The sequence below is a fragment of the Phascolarctos cinereus genome, unplaced genomic scaffold, assembly GCF_003287225.1.
Source record: "Phascolarctos cinereus isolate Bilbo 61053 unplaced genomic scaffold, phaCin_HiC Scaffold_5;HRSCAF=322, whole genome shotgun sequence".
NCBI lineage: Eukaryota > Metazoa > Chordata > Mammalia > Diprotodontia > Phascolarctidae > Phascolarctos > Phascolarctos cinereus.
The window spans coordinates 216,974,478-216,995,004 of NW_027555958.1; the positions used below are offsets into that span (position 1 = coordinate 216,974,478).

The following is a 20,527-nucleotide window of genomic DNA, read 5'->3' on the forward strand; positions in this document are numbered from 1 at the left end:
AATATAAAGCCAGAAGGGACACACCATGCATAGATACACGACAATCAAGCAGCTTGGTGATGGAACCTATGGCTCTGTCCTCCTAGGAAGAAGTATTGAGTCTGGAGAGCTGATTGCCATAAAAAAGTAAGTTTTACACCTTCCCTACTGAAGCCAACGACTCTCACCCTCCCCACCAGTGCCAGCTCCCATCCTGATTCATGCAGAGTGGAGTTCTGCAGTTCTGCCTGAGGAGAGCACTTGAATTTGGAATCAATTCTAGGTCTGAGGCTTGGTTCTGCCCCTTAGTGGCTGTGTGACTTGGAATATCACTTACTTCCCCATTCTGGGTCTCCTTTTCTTCATCTGTAAAATGATAGGGGTTCAATAGATTTTCTTCTGTGTTCTTCCCAGCTCTAAATCTTCTGATCCCCAACTGCGCATGCCAAAAAACTTTTAATCCTATACTTGTTTTCTCCCATCTTCGACATTAATCAATCATTCAGCAATCAACAAACATTTATTAAGCATTTGCAGTGTTCCAGGAACTGTGTTAAGGGTTAGGGATGCAAAGAAAGGGAAAAACAAAATCTCTGCCCTCAAGGTGCTCACATGCTAATGGGGGAGATAACATGCAAACAATTATAGACATACAAGATATATCTACAGTGTAAATAGGAGGTATCTCCTAGACCCCAGAAACAGAATCATAGAATGTCAGAGAAGGAAGGTGATAGATTTAGAGCTGGAAGGGAATCTCAGAAACCATATGTTCCTACCCTCTCATTTTACAGATAGGGAAACTGAGGCACATGGGGGTTAGGTGACTTGCTCAAAGTCACATAGATAAGTAGGCATCAGAGGTGGATCTGAACTCAGGTCCACTCCAGCCTGAGTTTATCTCATTTTACAGATAGGGAAACTGAGGCACATGGGGGTTAAGTGACTTGCTCAAAGTCACGTAGGTAAGTAGCCATCAGAGGTAGATCTGAACTCAGGTCCACTCCAGCCTGAGTTTAGCTCCTGGTAACAGAGTCTCTTGAGTTAAATCTTTAGGATTGTAATTTGTTACAGAGGATTGAAGAAGACTTGGTTCACTCCTAGCTTTCACAGGCCGGACTGAAGTAAGTTGCCGTTCTCCCTCCCCTCCATAAATGACTCGACATACTAGGAATTCTGTTGGCTGGTCTAAAATGAGAGCCAGCTGCTCTTTTGGAGCAGACCTCAAACTTCTTCACTCCATAGACCGACCACAAAAGACTTTGAGGCTCATCAGGGAAGAAACGACACTGGGACTTCGTTCCACTGGGGGTGGCATGGATCGTGGCTCCTTAAGTGGGTTCTTTGTAACTATTTCTGGAGCACTGTTGTCAAGAAAACCTTATAAACAGGCCTGAGGTCCACCAGCTATACCCTTATGTACTTGCCCTCAGAAGAAGGAAAAATAATCATTTAGATACTAGGGATAAGGAGAATGCTGATGGTGAATACAGGAAAAGAGAGAGGGAAGGAAGGAGGTTAATGTATATCTCTGTGGTCCCCACCCTAGGGACATTGCCCTTGGATTCAATCTCCTCTCAGTTCCATGACTTTCTTCATGTCATGTCTTAAGAGGAGAATAATCTTTGAACTCTCAGGAGCCTCTTGAGGTCAGGGAACCTTGTCTTATTCATTTTTTGTAGACCCCTCGTTGCTTAGGGTGGTATCTTGAATGCAGCAGGAACCTTATCTCATGGAAAATACAAAATTAGATTTTTAAATCTTCACACATTAATGTCAGCATTATAGGATTATGTTATCTTCCTGAGTGATGGCTAACTGTCACTTCATTACACTGTCTAATTATGGTTTGTGGGGGGAAATATCTTAAATTCGTCTTTGAAATGAAGCCTAGGTATTGGAAAACTTATACTAGAAAGAAAAATTCTCAGAGTATTGAGTGGCTCTAAGAAAATTAAAGGTCAATTATCTCCCCTAGTTTTACATCAGTAAATGTTTGTTGAATGAATGAATGAAGGAGAGTGGGAATTGGAAGAAGGAAAGAAAGGCCAAAATAAAGTAAAGCATTCTGTACCTTCCCCTCCTCTTTTCTGCTTTTGTATCTCTTGTCTTAATCCATAGATCAGAGATGGTGGAAGCCAACTTTGTGAGGTACAGTGGGAAAAGCAATGTCATTTGGTATCAGAGGACCTGAGTTCAAATCCTGGCTCTGTCACTTCCTACCTGCATGATAATAGGCTACGTTCTGAGTCTCACTTATCTGAGGTCAGACATTACCTACCTGTGTGATCACTTAACCTCTGTCTGCCTCAGTTTCCTTATGTGTAAGGTGGGGGAAATAACACTACTTACCTCCTAAGGATAAAATAAGATATTTGTAAGGTGTTTTGCAAACATTAAAGCACTATATAAGTGATAGCTATTGTTATTATTAAGTACATATCTCCACTCCTTAGTCCTTAGTCTTATTGAATACAAGGCTGAACCCTTGGGTTGGAGGAAGGAGAAGGAAAATAAAGAGATGTAAAACTGAGGGAGATAATGATGGCCCTTTAATTTTTAGAGTGCACTCAACATAGTGGAAATTTTTCTAGTCTCTTATGACTTAACATATGTGATTTTAGTTATCAATCTATATTAAAATATGGTCCGCAATTAAAGTTGGAACCCTGATCATTGTCCCATATGACTTACATCAAAAACATTGCTGATTTGATCCTGTAGGATGGAAAGGAGAAAATTCGATTTTTAAATGCTAGGCTTGCCATTGGGACACTTGGGTTGAAATCCTGCTTACTGACATTTAATTGTATGACCTTGGGAAAGTCCCCTGGGCTTCAGTTTCCTCATCAGCAAAATGAGGGAATTGAAGTTAATGACTTCTAAAGTCCACCTCTGTATTTGTAATCTTACAATCCCATGAATTTCTTTCAGCTTCAGTTTTTTTCATCTGTATAATGGAAAAAAGAATGCCTATGGTATATCTTCTGTGGGGCTATTGTAAGGAACAAGATCTTTGGGAACTTCAAAGGGCTGTGAAAATATCAATTATTATTATTATCATTTATCATCCTCATAGGATCAAGAATTTAGAGTTGGAAGTCACCTCAGAGACCATCTTATCCAATCCCCTTATTTCACAGATGAGATGTTGAGGCCCAAGGAAAGGATAAGTGACTGGACCAAGGTCACAACAGTTGTTTGTTGTTGTTGAGTCCTTTCAGTCCTGCCTGACTTTCGGTGTCCCCATTTGGGGCTTTCTTGGCAACGAGTCTGCCATTTCTTTCTCTAGCTCATTGTACAGATGAGGAAACTGAGGCAAACCGGGTTGAGTGACTTGCCCAAGGTCACCTAGTTATTAAGCATCTGAGGCAGGTTTGAACTCTGGAAGAGTCTTCCTGACTTCGGGTCTGGTTCTGTTATCCACTTAGTTGCCGTGGATAGATTATTTTGCTGGGTACATTTACTGGTACGTGTGTGTGTGTGTGTGTGTGTGTGTGTGTGTGTGTGTGTGTGTGTGTGTGTAACACACTTACTAGGTAGATTACTTTTATTGCATTCAGTGACAGTGAGCAAACACCCTGAAGTAGTTCACTTTTTTCCTGTCCTCCACTGTGTCTATCACCATTCTTTATAAACAGAAAGGTATTTGACAAATATTTGTTTATTTCATTTGAAGTAACAGTGAAAGGAGAGCTAAGATTCTATTTTTAGAGATTAGGCTTAGTAGGGTAACTACTGCCTTCCCCTTTGTCTACAGAGGATTTAGAATGAAGAAATCAGAAGTTTGGTCCTCAGATCAAATTTTGCTTTTGAAATATAACTGTAGGGGCAGCTAGGTGGCATAGTGGAGAGAGCACCTGCCCTGGAGTCAGGAGGACCGGAGTTCAAGTCCCGCTTCAGACATTTGACATTTACATGCTGTGTGACCCTGGGCAAATCACTTAACCCCATTGCCCAGCAAAAAAACAAAAACAAGGAATATAACTGTGCATTAAGCAAGTAAGAAGGTTTGGAGTCCAGAAGGCCTAGGTTTAAAGCAAATCTCAAAAACTTACTAGTTATCAGGCAAGCTAGGTGGAACAGTAGAGCTGGAGTCAGAAAGAAAGAAAGTTGAAATTCAGCCTCAGATGCTTACTAACTTTGTGACTCTGGTCAAATCATTTGACCCCTGCCTGCCTCAGTTTCCTTTTCTGTAAAAAGGGCATAACTAAACAGCCTACCTCCCAGGGTCATTGTAAGGATAAAATAAGGTGATGTTTGTAAAGTGCCATATAAATTTAATCTATTGTGGTTAGTTATGTGACCCTGGGCAAGTCACTTAACCTCTCTGTGTTTCAGTTTCCTCCTCTGTAAAATGAAATGGAAGTTGGACTCTTTGGCCTTCCAATTCTATATCTATGATCATAAGAAAGCTGAAAGATTGGAGAAGGGGAAAAAAGGCTTAGCTTCATATAAAGTAGAAAGTCTTTTTGCTACAAACACCTTTTTATCACATAACAAATACAACAGTACAATATAACTCAAAAAGCGTTTGCTAAATACCTCCTGTGGGCAGAGTCTGAGGTACGTGCTGGAGGATGTATAAAGTTTAGATAAAATATGATCTCTACCCACTAAGAACCAATAGTCTAGTAAAAGACAATCTAAATATCCACACAGAGAACTAGGTACAAGACACAATATTATCTAGTAAGGGCATAACACGAGTCATGGGAATAGCAGCAGCTCCTTTCCTCTGCTTCTAGTCTGACTCCCAGAGCCATCATCCAGGGGAGCAACACTTGTGGAGACTGGGCCCCCCATTCCTGTTACCGCTCAGCACCAACTATCAGACAATTGCCTCCAATGATGTAGCCAAGCCAGCTTGGCTAGAGCAGCAAGGCCTCCTACTACCCTTTATTGTTGTTATTCAGTTGTATCCTACTCTTTGTGACCCCATTTGAGGTTTTCTTGGCAAAGATACTGAAGTGGTTTGCCATGAGGAAAATGAGGCAAACAAGGTTAAAGTGACTTGTCAGGGTCACACAGCGAGTAAGTATATGAGGCTAGATTTGAACTCCAGACCCGGTATTCTATCCACTGTGCCACCTAGTTACCCACAATGTATAGGTCTCACCTCCTATCCTTAGACCCAGACTATAGAATATGACCCTGAGGGCATCCTGTTTTCCCTGTAACTCATATATTAGCCTGGCAGCATTGACCTAATTCATTGAGTTAGTATGAATAAAAGATTTATTTATGATTATAATTAAAACTAAAGGTGATTTTGACTACCTGATTTTGTTAAAGACTTGCTAAAATCTTTACCTTGGTTAATAAAGTAGAATCATAGATGGTGAAAGCAAGAAGGGACCTTAGAAGTCATCCCCCTCATGTCACAGATGGGCACAACCATCACTGGAAATTCTGTCACCAGGGGAAAATTCAGTTGGTGGGTGTAGGGGGAGAACAATTTGTCTTGGTTGAATGAAGTCAAACGGACAGTCCCCATTAACCCTTAGGAATAAGCAGACAGTATAGGTATATGCTACAACATGGAGGTAGGAGAGAGGTGGGAACCCTGTGGCCTTGTGTGGTTGGTGCCAGGCAATAGATTGAAACACAAGGAAGTGTGCCCTTTTGGCGTTGGTGTTCTAGGACAAAGTCATAGTTGCCACACCCTAGTCATTGCTCTTTAGATAAGAAAGGTGAGAACCCTGGGGTTTAAGTGCTTTGCTCAAAGTTGAAGAGCTGGTTAGTGACAGAGTGGAAGCTAGAACCTGGATCTCCTGCCTTGCCCAGTTCATTGGACTGTGCCACACTATATCTCCTTCTATACTTTGAGGCATAGAGTAGAATGAATTGACAGGCCTTAAGATGCAATACAATTTAAAGCAATATAGAATGATGAGGTCATTTTGTGGGTTTCCATTGGGTAGAGCCTGGAAAGGATAGTCAGCTTTGTCCAGTTTATAGTGAAAACTCCCAATTTTTATGAAGCATAGATAGTTGTTTTCACTAAATACACTGTTTGTTCTTTTCTTCTTCCTTAGGATGAAAAGAAAGTTTTATTCCTGGGAGGAATGCATGAATCTTCGGGAGGTTAAGGTATTTTTTAATACGTGAACAAATCTTTTGTGTTAATGGCTAATTTTTAACATTTTGTCTATATGACTTAGTGATGACCAATAGTTTTAACCATAATTTCAATTTTCCGTTTATTAAATGTTATTAATAACTCATCCCCCAAGGGAAACTTTGACAATCCAGATCAGTTAGTAAATGTAATGACTATAAAGTATTTGATGAAATATAATGACTATAAAGTATTGTATTATCTACAATAATAAATGAATTGTCACTGAACATAGAGCCCCATCCCAATATAAAGGTTTTACTATATAATAAACTAAATACATCTGTTCATTGTATTGTTGGAATGCCTTCAGCTAGGCTTTAAACTTAGGTTCAGTATTAATATTTGTGAAAATTTGATGGCAGGAAGTAAAGATTATTTTTCTTTTTTCTACTTAAACTCTTATTATCTCATTTCAATATTTCCTCTCTTCCTCTAATCCTTTACCTTTTTTCTTCTCTAAACTGGTTTCCTATAAAATATATCCATAATTAAGATTAATATGTATGAAACTTTTTATAATACTATTTCCTGTTTTGGGGGCTGTTATGTTAGGGGGGAACTTTTCTTAATTCAGTGTTACAGCCAGATGTCTTTCCTGTTCCCTGTCTTTCTTTTATTTTTCTCTTTTCTAAGTGAATACCCTGATTCAACTACTCATTTATATCAGAATAGTTAGCAACTCATTTTCTTGCCCAAATAGCTTTTCTTTAATGTAAGTTACCTGATTTATGTTGAAAATTATTCTTCTGTTTTCCAGTTTCTTAGCTTTCTTAGTTCACAGTATACCTCTGTCTTGATTACCTTAACATAACATTATATACATATTTCTGACCTTTCTCTAAAAGCCTGGCAGTGGGAGGAGGGGTAGATCAAACCCAGAAGATAAAGCCCTGTGTTATCAAAAACTGTCAGTACAAAGTTCATCAAGGTGAAATCAAGTATTCTCCAAGGACATTTGTTCACTGAAAGGAAATGTTGCTGGAACTCCTTCCTTTTTAGAATGGGCCTGTGTAAACTTTCTTAGCATGACAGAGTTAATTCTCAAATATTTGCATTTCTCAACACATACATAATTCCTATTCTAACATTTCAATCCTTTCCCCACCCCTGAATGTGCACACTTGTACTTGTTGGTTGGTGGCCATGAGGAAGAAAAGAAAGGCCTTTCTGCTTTTTTCCCCTCTCTCCACCTCCATCTACAATTGAGAGCCTACAATTAAGCTCTTACCCTACCCCAGTGCCCAGTGCTGGTCAGAAGCAGCAAGAGGAAAGAGGAAACATGAGATGGGGAGCAGAGGAAGGGAAACGAATCTCGTTGTATCATTTCTCTTTTTCACCCTCTTTACCTTCCATCCCTCTGCTCACTGCACCATGTTCTACATGTGCACGTCTTTGAGGCATCTCAAGCCCAAAACCAAGCTCATCATCTTTCACTCCAACCCTGCTCCTCCTTCTGACTTTACTCTGTGATGCTACTATTTACCCAATGTACCAATACCCCACTGTACCATGTTCCACTGTGTACCTTGGAACCCTTGTCCCTCAAAAACCCTACAAACTCCTTGTAAACTCTAGGAGCTTGAAAGTGGAAAAGTTTTCAATTACCCATCTCGTGAAGTAGGAGTCAGAGTGAGGATATTTCTGTCATTCATTCATTTAATGCCTACAGTGTACGGAGAACATTGTGCTTCCTGAAATACAAAATATAGATTAAACATTACCATTGCTTTCCTATAACTTGTAGTCTAATAGAGGGATAAGCCACAAACACTGATAATTGGAAATTTATAAAACAAATAGGTATATAAGGGCTCATCATTACCATCCAGGAGGATCAGAGAAAGAAGCAGGTAGCTTTTGAGACAGGCTTTGAAGGGCTGCAGAAATTCAACAGGAAAAGGGGAGTGGGATAGACATTCCAGAAGCAAGAATAGCATAAACAATGACAGGAAAGTGTAATAGAGTGTATTGGGAGGGAAAAGGAAGAAGTGGCTCATGTTGGATAGACAGTACAATAATGGAAGTGAATAGAATGACACAAGTCTTGAAATCTTTGTGTAGTGCTAAATTATGGAGAGCCTTGAGTGAAAGACAAGAGGATTTTCTACTTTCTTTAGTTGGTCATAGTGAGCCAAAGGAGAACCACTGAACATTTTTGAACATAAGAATGATCCAGGGGCAGCTAGGTGGCACAGTGGATAGAGCACTGGCTCTGGATTCAGGAGGACCTGAGTTCAAATCCGGCCTCAGACATATAACACTTACTAGCTGTGTGACCCTGGGCAAGTCACTTAATCCCATTGCCTAGCCAAAAAAAGAATGATCCAGATCTATGAGTAAAAGAAGAAAATTATTCTAATAGAAAGATAAAGAATGAATTGGAGGAGAAAGGGAGTAGAAATGGAAAGATCTGTTGTAATACTTTTATGATAGCCCAGGTGGGTAGTTATGAGGGCCTACAAGTAGGCCTGAAGCAATAGGAATAATGAGGGGTGAACAAAGTGAGAGATGTCACTGAGATTTTTTTTCATTTTATTTTCATTTTAAATTAATAAGCATTTAATTTTTTTCTATCCCATGTGCCCCAACTTATAATAAAAAAAATGCATATAGCAAATATGCATAATTAATCAAAACAAATTTCCATATTGACTGTGTCCAAAAATTATGTCTTATTCTGCTCCCCTGAGGTGAGTCACCTCTTTGTCAGGAGGTGGGTAGCAAGCTTCATCAACAGTCTTGTGGAATCATGATTGGTCATTGCATTGATCAAAGTTCTTAGAGCTTTCAAAGTTGTATTTATAATGCTGTAATTGTATAAATGATCCTCCCAGTCTGCTTACTTCACTCTGTATCAGTTCATACAAGTTTTCCCAGGTTTCTCTGAAACTGTCCCTTTCATCATTTCTTACAGTACAATTCATTGGAAACAGTATTCCATTACATTCATAAACTACAATTTATTTAGCCACTCTACAGTTGATGGGCACTTCCTTAGTTCTCAGTTCATTGCTACTACCAGAAGAACTTCTATACGCGTGTTCATGAGTATGGGAACTTTACCTCTTTCTTTGATCTCCTTAAGGTATAAATCTAGTGCTGGTAATGCTGAGTCAAGGAGAATGCATAATTTGGTGACTCTTGGGGCACAGTTTTAAATTGCTTTTCAGAATCATTGGACCAGGTCTACAAATAGTTCTACCAAGAATGTATTAAGGAGCCTGTTTTCTTGCAGCTTCTCAACCATTTGTAAATTTTCTTTTTTGTCATCTTTGCCCATCTGATGGATGTGAAGTATAACCTCAGAGGTGCTTTAATTTGCAGTTCTCTGATTACTAATACACTGAGATATTTTTTAAAAAAATTGTTTTATTGACATTTTTAAAATTTACGTAGTAGTCATTTTCCACACCTAATCCCAGAGTGAACCCTCCTTTGTGCCAAGAAAACCCCCCAAAACCATTATTGCTGAAGTGTTTTTGACAGCACTTGTCACTGATTGGGTATGAAAAATGAGGGAGAGGAAAGAGTCAAGGATAGCACCAAGGGTAAGAAAATGGTATATTGGCTGTTTGGTGGCATCACAGACAGAATCGAGTCAGAATAAGGATCAGGTTTGGGGTGAAAGATAATGACCTTGGTTTTAGACTTGTTGAGCCTGAGATGCCCAGGAGACATCCAAGTGGAGATCACCTGTAGACAGTTGAAAATGTGAGTTGGAACTCAGAAAGAGGTCAGAGCTAGAGTTTTGGATTCAGGATTCATTTGCTTACTGGTGGTTATTGAAGCAGTAAGAGGGAATGAGATTGATAAGAGAATGTATATAGAATAGTGATCAGAGCTCTGGGGCGTAAGACTGTGGAGGAAGTGAAGGGAACGGAGATGAAGCAAGGAAGAGTGTGGTGACCCTGAAGTCAGTCCATCAGCAAGTGTTTATTAAAGTACTTATTATGTACCAGATACTTATTAGGTGCTGGGGACATGACAAAAATGAAATAGTGCTGCATTTAAAGAGTTAACATTCTTTCAGAGGAGATATTACATACACGTGTGTGTGTGTGTGTGTGTGTGTGTGTGTGTGTGTGTGTGTGTGTGTATAGATAGATAGATATGGATATAGATATGTAGAGAATAAGTACATAGCAGTTTAGGGAGGGAAGGCATTAGCAGTTGGGGCATCAAGAAAGGCGTCATGTAGAAATCATGAGCTTTTTCTTGAAGGGAATGAGGGCTTCTATGAGGAAGAGGTGAGGAGGAAGAGCATGGAATACAACAAAGGCAAGGAGACAGAAAATGAAGCATAAGGAGTTAGAAATAGCAGGAAGACCAGCTTGGCTGGACCTAGAGTGTAGGATGAGAATAAGGATAGGGATTAGACCTATAGCTTCACTGATATGACAAACTCCCAGATGAGGAAACTCCCTCCACTAATGCAGTTCAGCACCTTTTCTGAAACTTATATCAGTGAACAAGCATTTATTAAGCACCTCCTGTGTGAACATTGTCTTATAATTTGCTTAGGGCATTGAGAGGCTAAGTGAATCACCCAAGGTCAAGTAGCCAAGATAAGTCAGAGATAGGACTTGAGCTCAGAAAAACGTATAAAGAGTATAAAGTACGTTGGGGTCGGTTGTAAAAGGCTTTGGAAAACTAAACAGAGGTGTGTACTTGTTAATCCTAGAGGCAATAAATAAACATTTGAGTTACACGAGCAGACCAGTGCTTAAAGAAAATCACTTTGGGGGCAGCTAGGTGGGGCAGTGGATAGAGCTCTGGCCTTAGAGTCAAGAGGAGCTGAATTCAATTCTGGCCTCAGACACTTGATACTTACTAGCTGTGTGACCCTGGGCAAGTCACTTAATCCCAATTCCCTCATCAAAAAGCAAAAAAAAAAAAAAAAGGAAAAGAAAATCAAATCACTTTGACCACTGTGTGAAGGGTGTAGTAGAGTGGGAAGAGACTGGAGACAAGGTGATCAATTAAAAGGCCTAGGAAGGAGTGTATCTGTAGGAAGACTATATAAAATTTCAGAAACTTCAGTAAAGATGAAACACTGACATTTGGTAGTTGTTGGTGGCCTTAGAGAGGATTATTTTATTAGAAAAATAAGGGCAGGGAAAAAAAAGAAAGAAAAGAAAAAAGAATAATAAGGGCAGAATCCAGATCACATAAAGAAAGCCTGTGTAATGAGGAAGCCGAGGCATTGGATGTAAAGAACTTTTCTTGTTTCCACGTTTAGCAGTGAAGAGAAAAAAAAAGATGAAAGTTACTGTATGGGGTAGAAAGGTTTTGTTACTGTTATTGTTTTGTTTTTAAATGAGGGGTCTGAGATGTTTGAATGCAGATTGGAAGGACCCCTTGGAGTGGGAGTGGCTGAAGACCTAGAGGAGAGAGGAAGGGTTGTCACTTCTCGAGATATTGGAAGGATCAAGCGCAAAGGTGGAGGAATTAACTGTGGTCAGGAGGAGGACAATACCCCTTTTTCTGTGACCACAGACAGGGAGAAGAGACCTAGTGATGATGCTGAGAAGTGTTGAAGAATGGAGAATGGAATCTTAGGGATGCTTTGTGCTCCTGCCAAACTGGACTCTCAGCTCTTCCCTGAACTTGACATTCCCTTTGCCTCCTTCATTCATTCCCTAGAGCTGGCCGCCATTCCTAGAATGGATTCCCTCTTCAACTCAGCTCCTAAGAGCCTCAGTTCAGATATAACCTCCACAAACCCTTCCCAGATTCCCACCCCTCCTTTCTCAGATTACCTTCTACTTATTTAATTTGTGAACATGTTGGAGCCTCCAATAGAATATATGTTTTTTGAAGCTAAGCAGTTTCATTTTTGGTTTTGTATGTATCACCCAGTGCTTACCACAGTGCCTTTGGCCTGTAGCAGATACTTAACAAATGTTTATTGAATTGAATTGTTAATTAAGGCAACCAGAATAGGTCACCAGAAAGGAGGGAGGATGGTTTCATACTTGTGCAAACTTGGTGGAAGAAGGAGGAAATATTTGAGGCTTTGGAGAAATTATTTGTGTAAATATGTTCAGTAATGGTGGCATTAATTCAATTCAGTAATCATTGAATGTCTAAGGTGAGATGCTGGAGGTACAAAGATTTCTGAAATGGTAGTTGTATAGGGGTTCCTAACCTGTGGTCCATGAACTCGGATGGGAAAAAAATTAGATCTTTATTTCAATATAATTGTTTCATTTGTAATTCTATCTATTTTATTTTATACATTTAAGAACATTATTCTGAGAAGGTGTCTATGGGCTTCACCAGACTACCAAAGCGGTCAGGGTCCAGGACAGGAAAAAAGTTAATAAACCTAATATGGTGGAACAAGTGTGGGGTTTGGAGTCAGGACCTAGGTTTGAAGACCTGCTCTGTGACTTACTATGTGACCTTGATTTGGAGTCTCAGTGTCCTTTTCTGTAAGGGGAAGATTGGGCTAGCTGACCTATTATGATTCTTTCCAGCTTTAAATATATGACCTTGTGATCCCTGTCTTCAAAATGAGCCATATTTTCATTAGTGGGGATATTCTCTCCAATTTACAAATCATAATCCTTTACCCAAGTTTTTACACCTTAAGTAAGGTTTTCATGAATTACGGTGGGCCTAAAGGCAGGAACCAGCTCAGTCCAGTGGGGCAGAGCAGATAAAGCACTGGACAGACCCAAAGTCACAGCCAAGGGGTCAGTTTCTGTTGGGAGGGGGCAGATAGTGTGAATCCTAAAGACAAAGCCAAAATATGAGTTAGAACAAACTAGAAGAAATGGGCACATTTTAGAGTCCAAATAGATAGGTCAGGACTGATATCTAGTCATACAAGTCAAGCTTAATGGTAGTGGCTGAATCAGAATTTGAACGAATTGGCATAAGCTGGGACTTGGGAAATAGGAAGGGAAGAGATTTTGAATTGGAAACAGCATAATATTAACATAAATTCTAACACATTCTTCAGTCATTTTCAGTCATATCTGAATCTTCATGACCCCATTTGGGGTTTTCTAGGCAAAGATAATGGAGTGGTTTGCCATTTCCTTCTCTAAGTCATTTTACAGATGAGGAAACTGAGGCAAACAGGGTTAAGTGACTTGCCCAGGTTCCCATAGCTAGTAAGTATCTGAGTCCAGATTTGAACTCTCATCTCCTCACTCCAGGCCTGGTACTGTGACCATTGACCCACTTAGCTACCCCTAGCACATTAGTATAGCTTATTGAATGCTTTCATGTACACTCCCTTCATGTGCATTCTTGCCTTTGACCCATGGCTCAAATCTTTGTTTGACCACACTGCTCTCCCCTTTCTCTCTGTTTGTCTTAAATCTTAACCATCCCTTGCTTTTCCACTTTTGAAACAATATCTTTTTTTCATGTGCCATTTCCTGATATGCTACATTCCCCACATTAAGCCAAGGTATATAAACAAAAAAAATATTTTTTTTTAAATTATATAACTCTTACTGCATGCCAGACACTGTGCATGTTACAATTATTACCTCATTTGATTCTCACAACAATTCTGGGAGGTAAGTGCTATTATTGTTATTATCCCCATTTTACAGATGAGGAAGCTGAGACAAAGACGTAAAATGCCTTGCTTGGGATCACACAGCTTGTAAATGTCTGAGGTTACATTTGAACTCAGGTCTTCTTGACTCCAGGCTAGCCATAGCGCCACCTAGCTGCCTCGAAAACCCTAAACAGTTAAGCAAAACCGAACTCCACCAAAAGACATTTTGTGTGTGTGTGTGTGTGTGTGTGTGTACACATATGTATGTATGTATGCATTTATATGTGTATATTCAGCTATCACAGAAAAGGGAGTACCTTCCAGCCAGTGCAAAGGCTCAAAGATGGAGAATAAATGCAAATAAATCTCTTAAATTATAAAGAAAATAGATACAATGTAATTAAATACAAGGTACTTTGGGAGGGAGGAAATAGAGGCTGTGGGTATCAGAAGAGGCTTCACCAGGAAGGTCATGCATAGTTCCCTCCTTTCTTCTTCGTCCTTTATGCATTCCTTCCCCCTCCCACATACACTTTTCAGTCTTACCAGAATTCTCTCTGTTCCTCACATCAGACATTCCACCTTCCATTTGAATATAATAAGCTCCTAAATAGTAGAAAACATTTTATTCTTTGCATTTGTATGCCCACTGCTTGGCACATAGTAGGTGCTTAATAAATGCTTTTTTACTGTGTGACTGGTGCAGCACCAAGTGTCTTGTCTTACTAGATAAAAGCTTCTTGTTATTAATGATAGCTTACATCTGAATCGTCCAGAAGGCTGGACTGGATCCTTTAAAAACAATGATCCTTTTTCAGAAGAAGGCCCTTTTGAAAACAAATGACCTATGCCCCATATATAACTTTCCTGCTCTGCGTTCTGTGCCCGATACAGCCCAGTCTGCCAAGGGGAGGGACCTCTTTCTTGGAAATAGTATTCAGGGGCATTCTGTGAGTACACACACACACACACACACACACACACACACACACACACACGCACGCATATGTGTGTGTGTATTTTACAAGTAGATGAAAATTGGATATAACTTGCCCCCAAGCATTAATTCTTCTCAGAAGTAGAGTTCTGTAGGAACCATTCTCTTCAGCTTAAAGAAGCAATCTTAGCTTATGATGCTCCCCCTCAGGCCAACAGTTAGAGATACTCTACTCCCTGACTAGAACTCTCTGCTTGGAAAAGACTCTGACCATGACTTCATTTGTCTCTGAATTAATTTTCCTCTGGGCCATCTCACTATTCTGAGACAGCAGGTTTATTGCCTGTGATCTGTTTTAAGCCAACGGGCAGGAAAAAAAAAGATTAGAAACACCAAAGGGGTTGAGTGGCCATTTGCAGTTTGGCCATTGTTTATGCCAGTTACCCATGGAGAACAAGGAGCCCGACCCAAGAAGGAGGTAGAATCAGCCAGCTAGTTCAAGGCGTTCCAGGCAGGAGAAGCAGGCTGGGCCAAGCAGATGAGGCTGAAGTGCCAGGAAAATGCCTTGGCAAGAGTTTGTCTTTTAGGGAACAGGCCTCAAAGGAGACTGGTTTTGCTTTTTAAAATTTTGTTTTTGTTCACTAACCACCTTTTGCCTCATTTCCCAGCTAATAGGAGTACAAGTACCACCTCTACCCAACTGCTAAACCCTGGTCGTCTCCCTCATTAGTGAGTTTCTTTCTGTGCTCAGATCTGATTTATTTCAACATTTTGTTCTTCAGGAAAATCTTCTTAATTTCTCCTTTTTCTTAACCAGAATGACAGAGCTAGCATGGCATAATAGAACAAGCACCCAAGACCAGGAATCAAAGAGACCTGGGTTCCAGTCTGGCTCTGTCATTAACTGTGAAACCTTGGGAAGTCATTCTTCCATCTGGGCTTCAGTTTCCTAATTTGGAAAATGAGGGGTTTGGATAATTAGATATTCCCTCTGACCCCTTTCAGCTGTGATGTTCTATGATAACCTATGGAAAAAAAAGCCAGTGGACTTCTTAACGTTGTTATTAATACAGTTGATCCTTTTCTGTGGGAAACAAAACGTTCTTTGAGTTAAAGAATTTGCCCAGGTGGCCAAGATTACTTTTTTTTGGTTTTCTTCAAAGAGGACCAAATTCAGAAGGACGCAGAATATTAGTTTATCTGATGGGTTTTACTAACTATAGTGTGTCTGACCTGTTGCTGTTTTATAGGGCTACTACTGATTAAAAAAATAGATTTAGTCTTCATCACTAAATATAAAGATGGTGTAAAGATAGAATGGACTGTGTTCTAGGCTGTTCTACTATTCCTGTTTGCTTGATCTCCTCTAGAACCTGTCTGAACCAGTGGTCCAACAGCAGTACCTTCCCCTTATCCCTACCCCCTATCCTCTGTACCTATCTTAGCTGCTTGACTGATAACACTGTTTGAATCAGATGGCAGGAATCAGTTCTATTCCTAATAATGAAATGGAAGACCTTGAGGCCCTACCATCCATACCCTGGTATTACCTCCACGGTCTTCCAGGCATAACCATTTACCCTGCCTCCCAAGATCCCTGGCACTATCATAAAAATCACATAGGGGGGAAATTGCATCAAGTGTTAGAGTATTAGGAAGATAACAATTCAAATCCTGACTTAGATGCTGGTTGTATGACCCTGGGCAAGTCATGTAACCTCTTTTGGCCTCAGTTTCTTCATCTGTAAAATAAGGATAATCATAACACTTACCTCACACGATTGTGGTGAGATTGAAATGAGAGAATTCATGTAAAAGCTCTTTGCAAACCTTAAAGCACTGTATCATGTTAGCTATTATTAGTACTGTCATTATTATTGGACCTACGGATGCAACCTAAGGAGCCCTGGAGCTTGCCAGCTGCCCTAGTTATAAACCTCAGGGATTTCTGGGCTTCTCTATCCATCCTGAAGCCTAACTTTCTTTTACGTGTGGTCTCTTTCAATTAGAATGTGAGTTTCATGAGAGCAGGGACTGCCTCACTTCTTTTCTTTTCCTTTTTCTTTTCTTTTTGGCTAGGCAGTGGGGTTAAGTGACCTGCCCAGGGTCACACAGCTAGTAAGTGTCAAGTGTCTGAGGCCAGATTTGAACTCAGGTCCTCCTTATTCCAGGGCTGGTGCTCCATCCACTGTGCCAATTAGCTTCTCCTTAATAGATTTTTTTTGGGGGGTGAGGCAACTGAGGTTAAGTAACTTGCCCAGGGTCAGACATCAAGTGCCTAAAATGCTGGATTTGAACTCAGGTCCTCCTCACTACAGGGCCAGTGCTCTATCCATTGTGCCACCTAGCTGCCCCTCGCTTTTTTTTTTCTATTTGTATCCCCAGTACTTATTAGAGCACTTGGCACATAGGAAGTACTTGACAATACATTTTCATTCATTCATTCATTCATTCATTCATTCTTGCTTGCCCTGTTTCTTCTGCCTTTGCTGCTTTTTCAGACAAATGGTTCCTGTCATGTTGCTATAGGGTCATTAAAGCTCTCTCTTTCTCTATTTTTCTATCTCTCTCTTTATCTTTTTTCCTTCCTTTATTCCTTTTCCTCCCTCCCTCCTTCCCCTACAATTCTGGATGTTTCCTGAACGCCTAAAGTTCACAGATCTTGAGAAGGGGCAGCCCAGTACATGGAATAAAACACAGAGAGGAAGATGGAAGAATGCTTAAGAATCTGGCCATCTGCCTTGGCTGTGCTCAGCCATTCTGACTTCAAAGTTTATGCGAACACTTATAAGGCTAGTGATCTCAGCAGGAAGCAGCTGCCATATCTGCAGCCGGGGGGAAAAAAAGGGCAGCTTTCTTTATTGATTCTTGTCTAGTTATTTCCAGATTCCTACATCTGGAAGCAGTCAGGTAAGCTCATAATGCCTGCAGGGCTTGTTGCATTGTCTGGCACAGAATAATGGGTAAGAACCAAGGAAGTACTTTACAATATGGATTGTCAAAATCTTTGTTCCATAGGACGTTATTAATGGTTTCAAAGAAACATTTCCTTCATTAAAATTCCCATTTATAATATTAACCAAATGCTATAAATAGTGTTTTTGTGGGTATAGAATATAGAGCAAGTGTTCTTAACCTGGTTTCCAAAATCTTGTTTTTAACTATATTTTAACATAATTAGATTACTTCATAATCCTATGTATTTTATGCATTTTTTTTGCTTTTTTATTACTGCAACTTAAATACACAATAAGGAAAAGACACATATTATAAACTTAAATATTGAAAATTAAATACCAAATATGGAAAAAAGCATGTCATGTACATATAGCAGAACATAAGAAAGGATTCAAAACATATAGCAATAAATTTCCACGTCAAGAAAATCTATAGGCTTAGATTCTTATAATCTAGCCACTGCTCAGATTCCTAAAATCTAGCCACTGCTTAGATTCTTATAATCTAGCCAATAAGCCTACAGCTCTTACTAATGCTCAGATTCCTTAAGCTTCTGCCGAATATGATGGATGTTCTAATAAACCTTGTCTTTGGCTAAAAAAAAAAGTCGATATAATAATTACTACAAATTGTGTTGAGAGCTGTCCTTGTCAGTTTTCTTTTGTTCGCTGCTTGTTCTATTTTATGCATTTTAAAACATTCTGAGAAGGTGGCCATAGGCTTCACTAGATTGACAGAGGGTTCTGTGACACAAAAAAAGGTAAAAAAACCCTTCTAAGTTAGGGTACCAAGGCATATTGGACTCGAGTCAGAAAGGGCTGGGTTCAACACTTGTCTTTAACAGCTATTTGCGTGATCACAGGCAAGTCATTTCTCTTGACCTTAGATTTTTTTTTTCATTATTATTATTTTGAGATTGAGTCTCCCTGTTTTGCCTAAGCTAGAAATGCAGTGGCCAGTCGGGGGCTCAGTGCTCATACTGATCATCCGCAGAAGCTTTAACCTGCTCTGTTTCTGACCTGGCCAGGTTTGCCCCTTCTTAAGCAACCTGGTTTCCCCGTGCACATTCGTGGGAGCTTATCATATTCATGCCAGATTTAGTGCCAACACCCAAACAGCCTTAGCTTATGCTGCAGCTCAGAACTCCTGAGCTCAAGTGATCCACCAGCCTCAGCCTCCCTTCCCCCGCCCCATTAATTTCCTTGTCTGTAAAAAAGGGGGTAATATCTGTATTATCTACCTCAAAGGTTCAAATGAGAGAGTATGTGTGGTGTAATCTTTAAAGCATTCCATAAATGTTAGATGTTATTAGTAAATAGAAGGTAAAAGATTTTATTTTTCTAACCAAAATCTTTCCTCTTTCTTTTTTTCCAGTCTTTAAAGAAGCTCAACCACGCAAATGTAGTGAAATTGAAAGAAGTCATCAGGGAAAATGATAACCTTTATTTTATCTTTGAATACATGAAGGAAAACCTTTATCAGCTAATGAAAGAAAGGTACAGTTTGGGGAAGTTGTTTTAGAAAGACATTTCTCCCAAGGATGCTTTCCTTCTTCCTGCTTTTGCTTGGCTGTAATCAATCAATCAATCAGCATTTATTAAGTACCTCCTGTTTGCCAGGTACTATGCTAAGTGCTTTATAGAGACTATAAATCTTCTGCTTCTCTTTCTCCCTTTTAATAGCCAAGATACTTGGGCTGAGGCTTTTGAAATTTCCCATTATTTGAAAGGCTGAAGATGAGACCAAGATTACACAGGAAAAGACTCACAGTGACACAACAGAAGTCCACTTTAAAACCTTTAAATTAACTGTTCACTATGGTTATTCACAGCATTCATCATCTAATCCAATCGAACACATAAATATGTCATTTTACCCAAGAGAGTAGGCACAGCTTTATTTCCTTAGAGACTATACACTTTCAAAAGTACCCCGAAATTCTGTTGAATTCCTTCATTGTTATAATGCTTAGAGGACAGTAATGAGAAATCCACATACTATGGATGATGCTGATCTGAGGTGACAGTAGTTCTAGATGTCATCAAGACCCTTTTTTGTGGGTCAAGAATTCTTCACATATCAAAGTTATTTCCTTCCATTCTCTTATAATTTGTTTCTGATATGGCCTCTTATGCCTAGATTGTGGATCCATTTGGGGTGTATTGTTGCATAAGGTGAGAGATGCTTTTAGCTTAATTTCTCCCAGATTGCTTTCCAAAATTTACTTGGCAGGTTTTGTTGAATAGTAAGTCTTTACTTATCTCAATAATTTGTGTCCTTGGGTTTAGTGAACACTGTGATCTTGTGTTTCCATTGCTTATGAATCTTATATACCAAATTTACTCCACTGATCAAATTTTCAATTTAAAATCTTATTTAATGTATTCTGAACTTAAAACAAAAATAAAAACAATTTTTTCCCTGAATTTTAGACACTCAATAAAATTTTGTTGTTTGCATCCCTCTTTTTTTTTTTTTTTGCTTTTTTGGTGAGGCAATTGGGGTTAAGTGACTTGCCCAGGGTCACACAGCTAGTAAGGGTCAAGTGTCTGAGGCCAGATTTGAACTCAGGGCCTCCTGACTCCAAGGCTGGAGCTCTATCCACTGTACCACCTAGGTGCCCCCTCTTTTTTTTTTTTTAGGCAGTTGGGGTTAAGTGACTTGCCTAGGGTCACACAGCTAGTAAGTGTCAAGTGTTTGGTCTGAGGCCAGATTTGAGCTCAGGCCCTCCTGACTTCAGGGCCAATGCTCTATCCACTGCGCCAACTAGCTATATACTAAGTAGAATGTGAAATCATAAATCTCTATTATATAGCTTGCTCTTCCTTTTAAGTGTGCAATAAATCTGACATGAACTTTCAAAGCTTCCCTGCTTATCTGTGGCTTTTTTTCCTGGCCTTCTATTCTCTTCTGAGCATTTTAAAAAACATGGTTTAATGACTCTCTTTTCTTTCTTTTTCTTTTATTCTTTGGCCTATAACCTTACTATTTCTTTTTTTTATTATTATTT

The 20,527-nt window shown here is 39.5% G+C and overlaps 1 protein-coding gene across 3 annotated transcripts in view; it reads left to right on the forward strand.

Moving 5' to 3' along the window:
* The first annotated feature begins 25 nt into the window (after positions 1-25).
* CILK1 (ciliogenesis associated kinase 1) overlaps positions 26-20,527 on the forward strand; it is a 68,665-nt gene continuing 48,163 nt past the window's right edge. For 2 of the 3 annotated variants that reach the window (XM_020993846.2, XM_078155323.1), the window contains exons 1-3: positions 26-126; positions 6,018-6,072; positions 18,892-19,013. In XM_020993846.2, coding sequence (XP_020849505.1) covers positions 26-126; positions 6,018-6,072; positions 18,892-19,013 — 278 coding nt within the window. Of the gene's footprint in view, positions 127-6,017; positions 6,073-15,197; positions 15,289-18,891; positions 19,014-20,527 lie in introns of those variants that run through there. The other variant, XM_020993848.2, reaches the window with a different exon arrangement.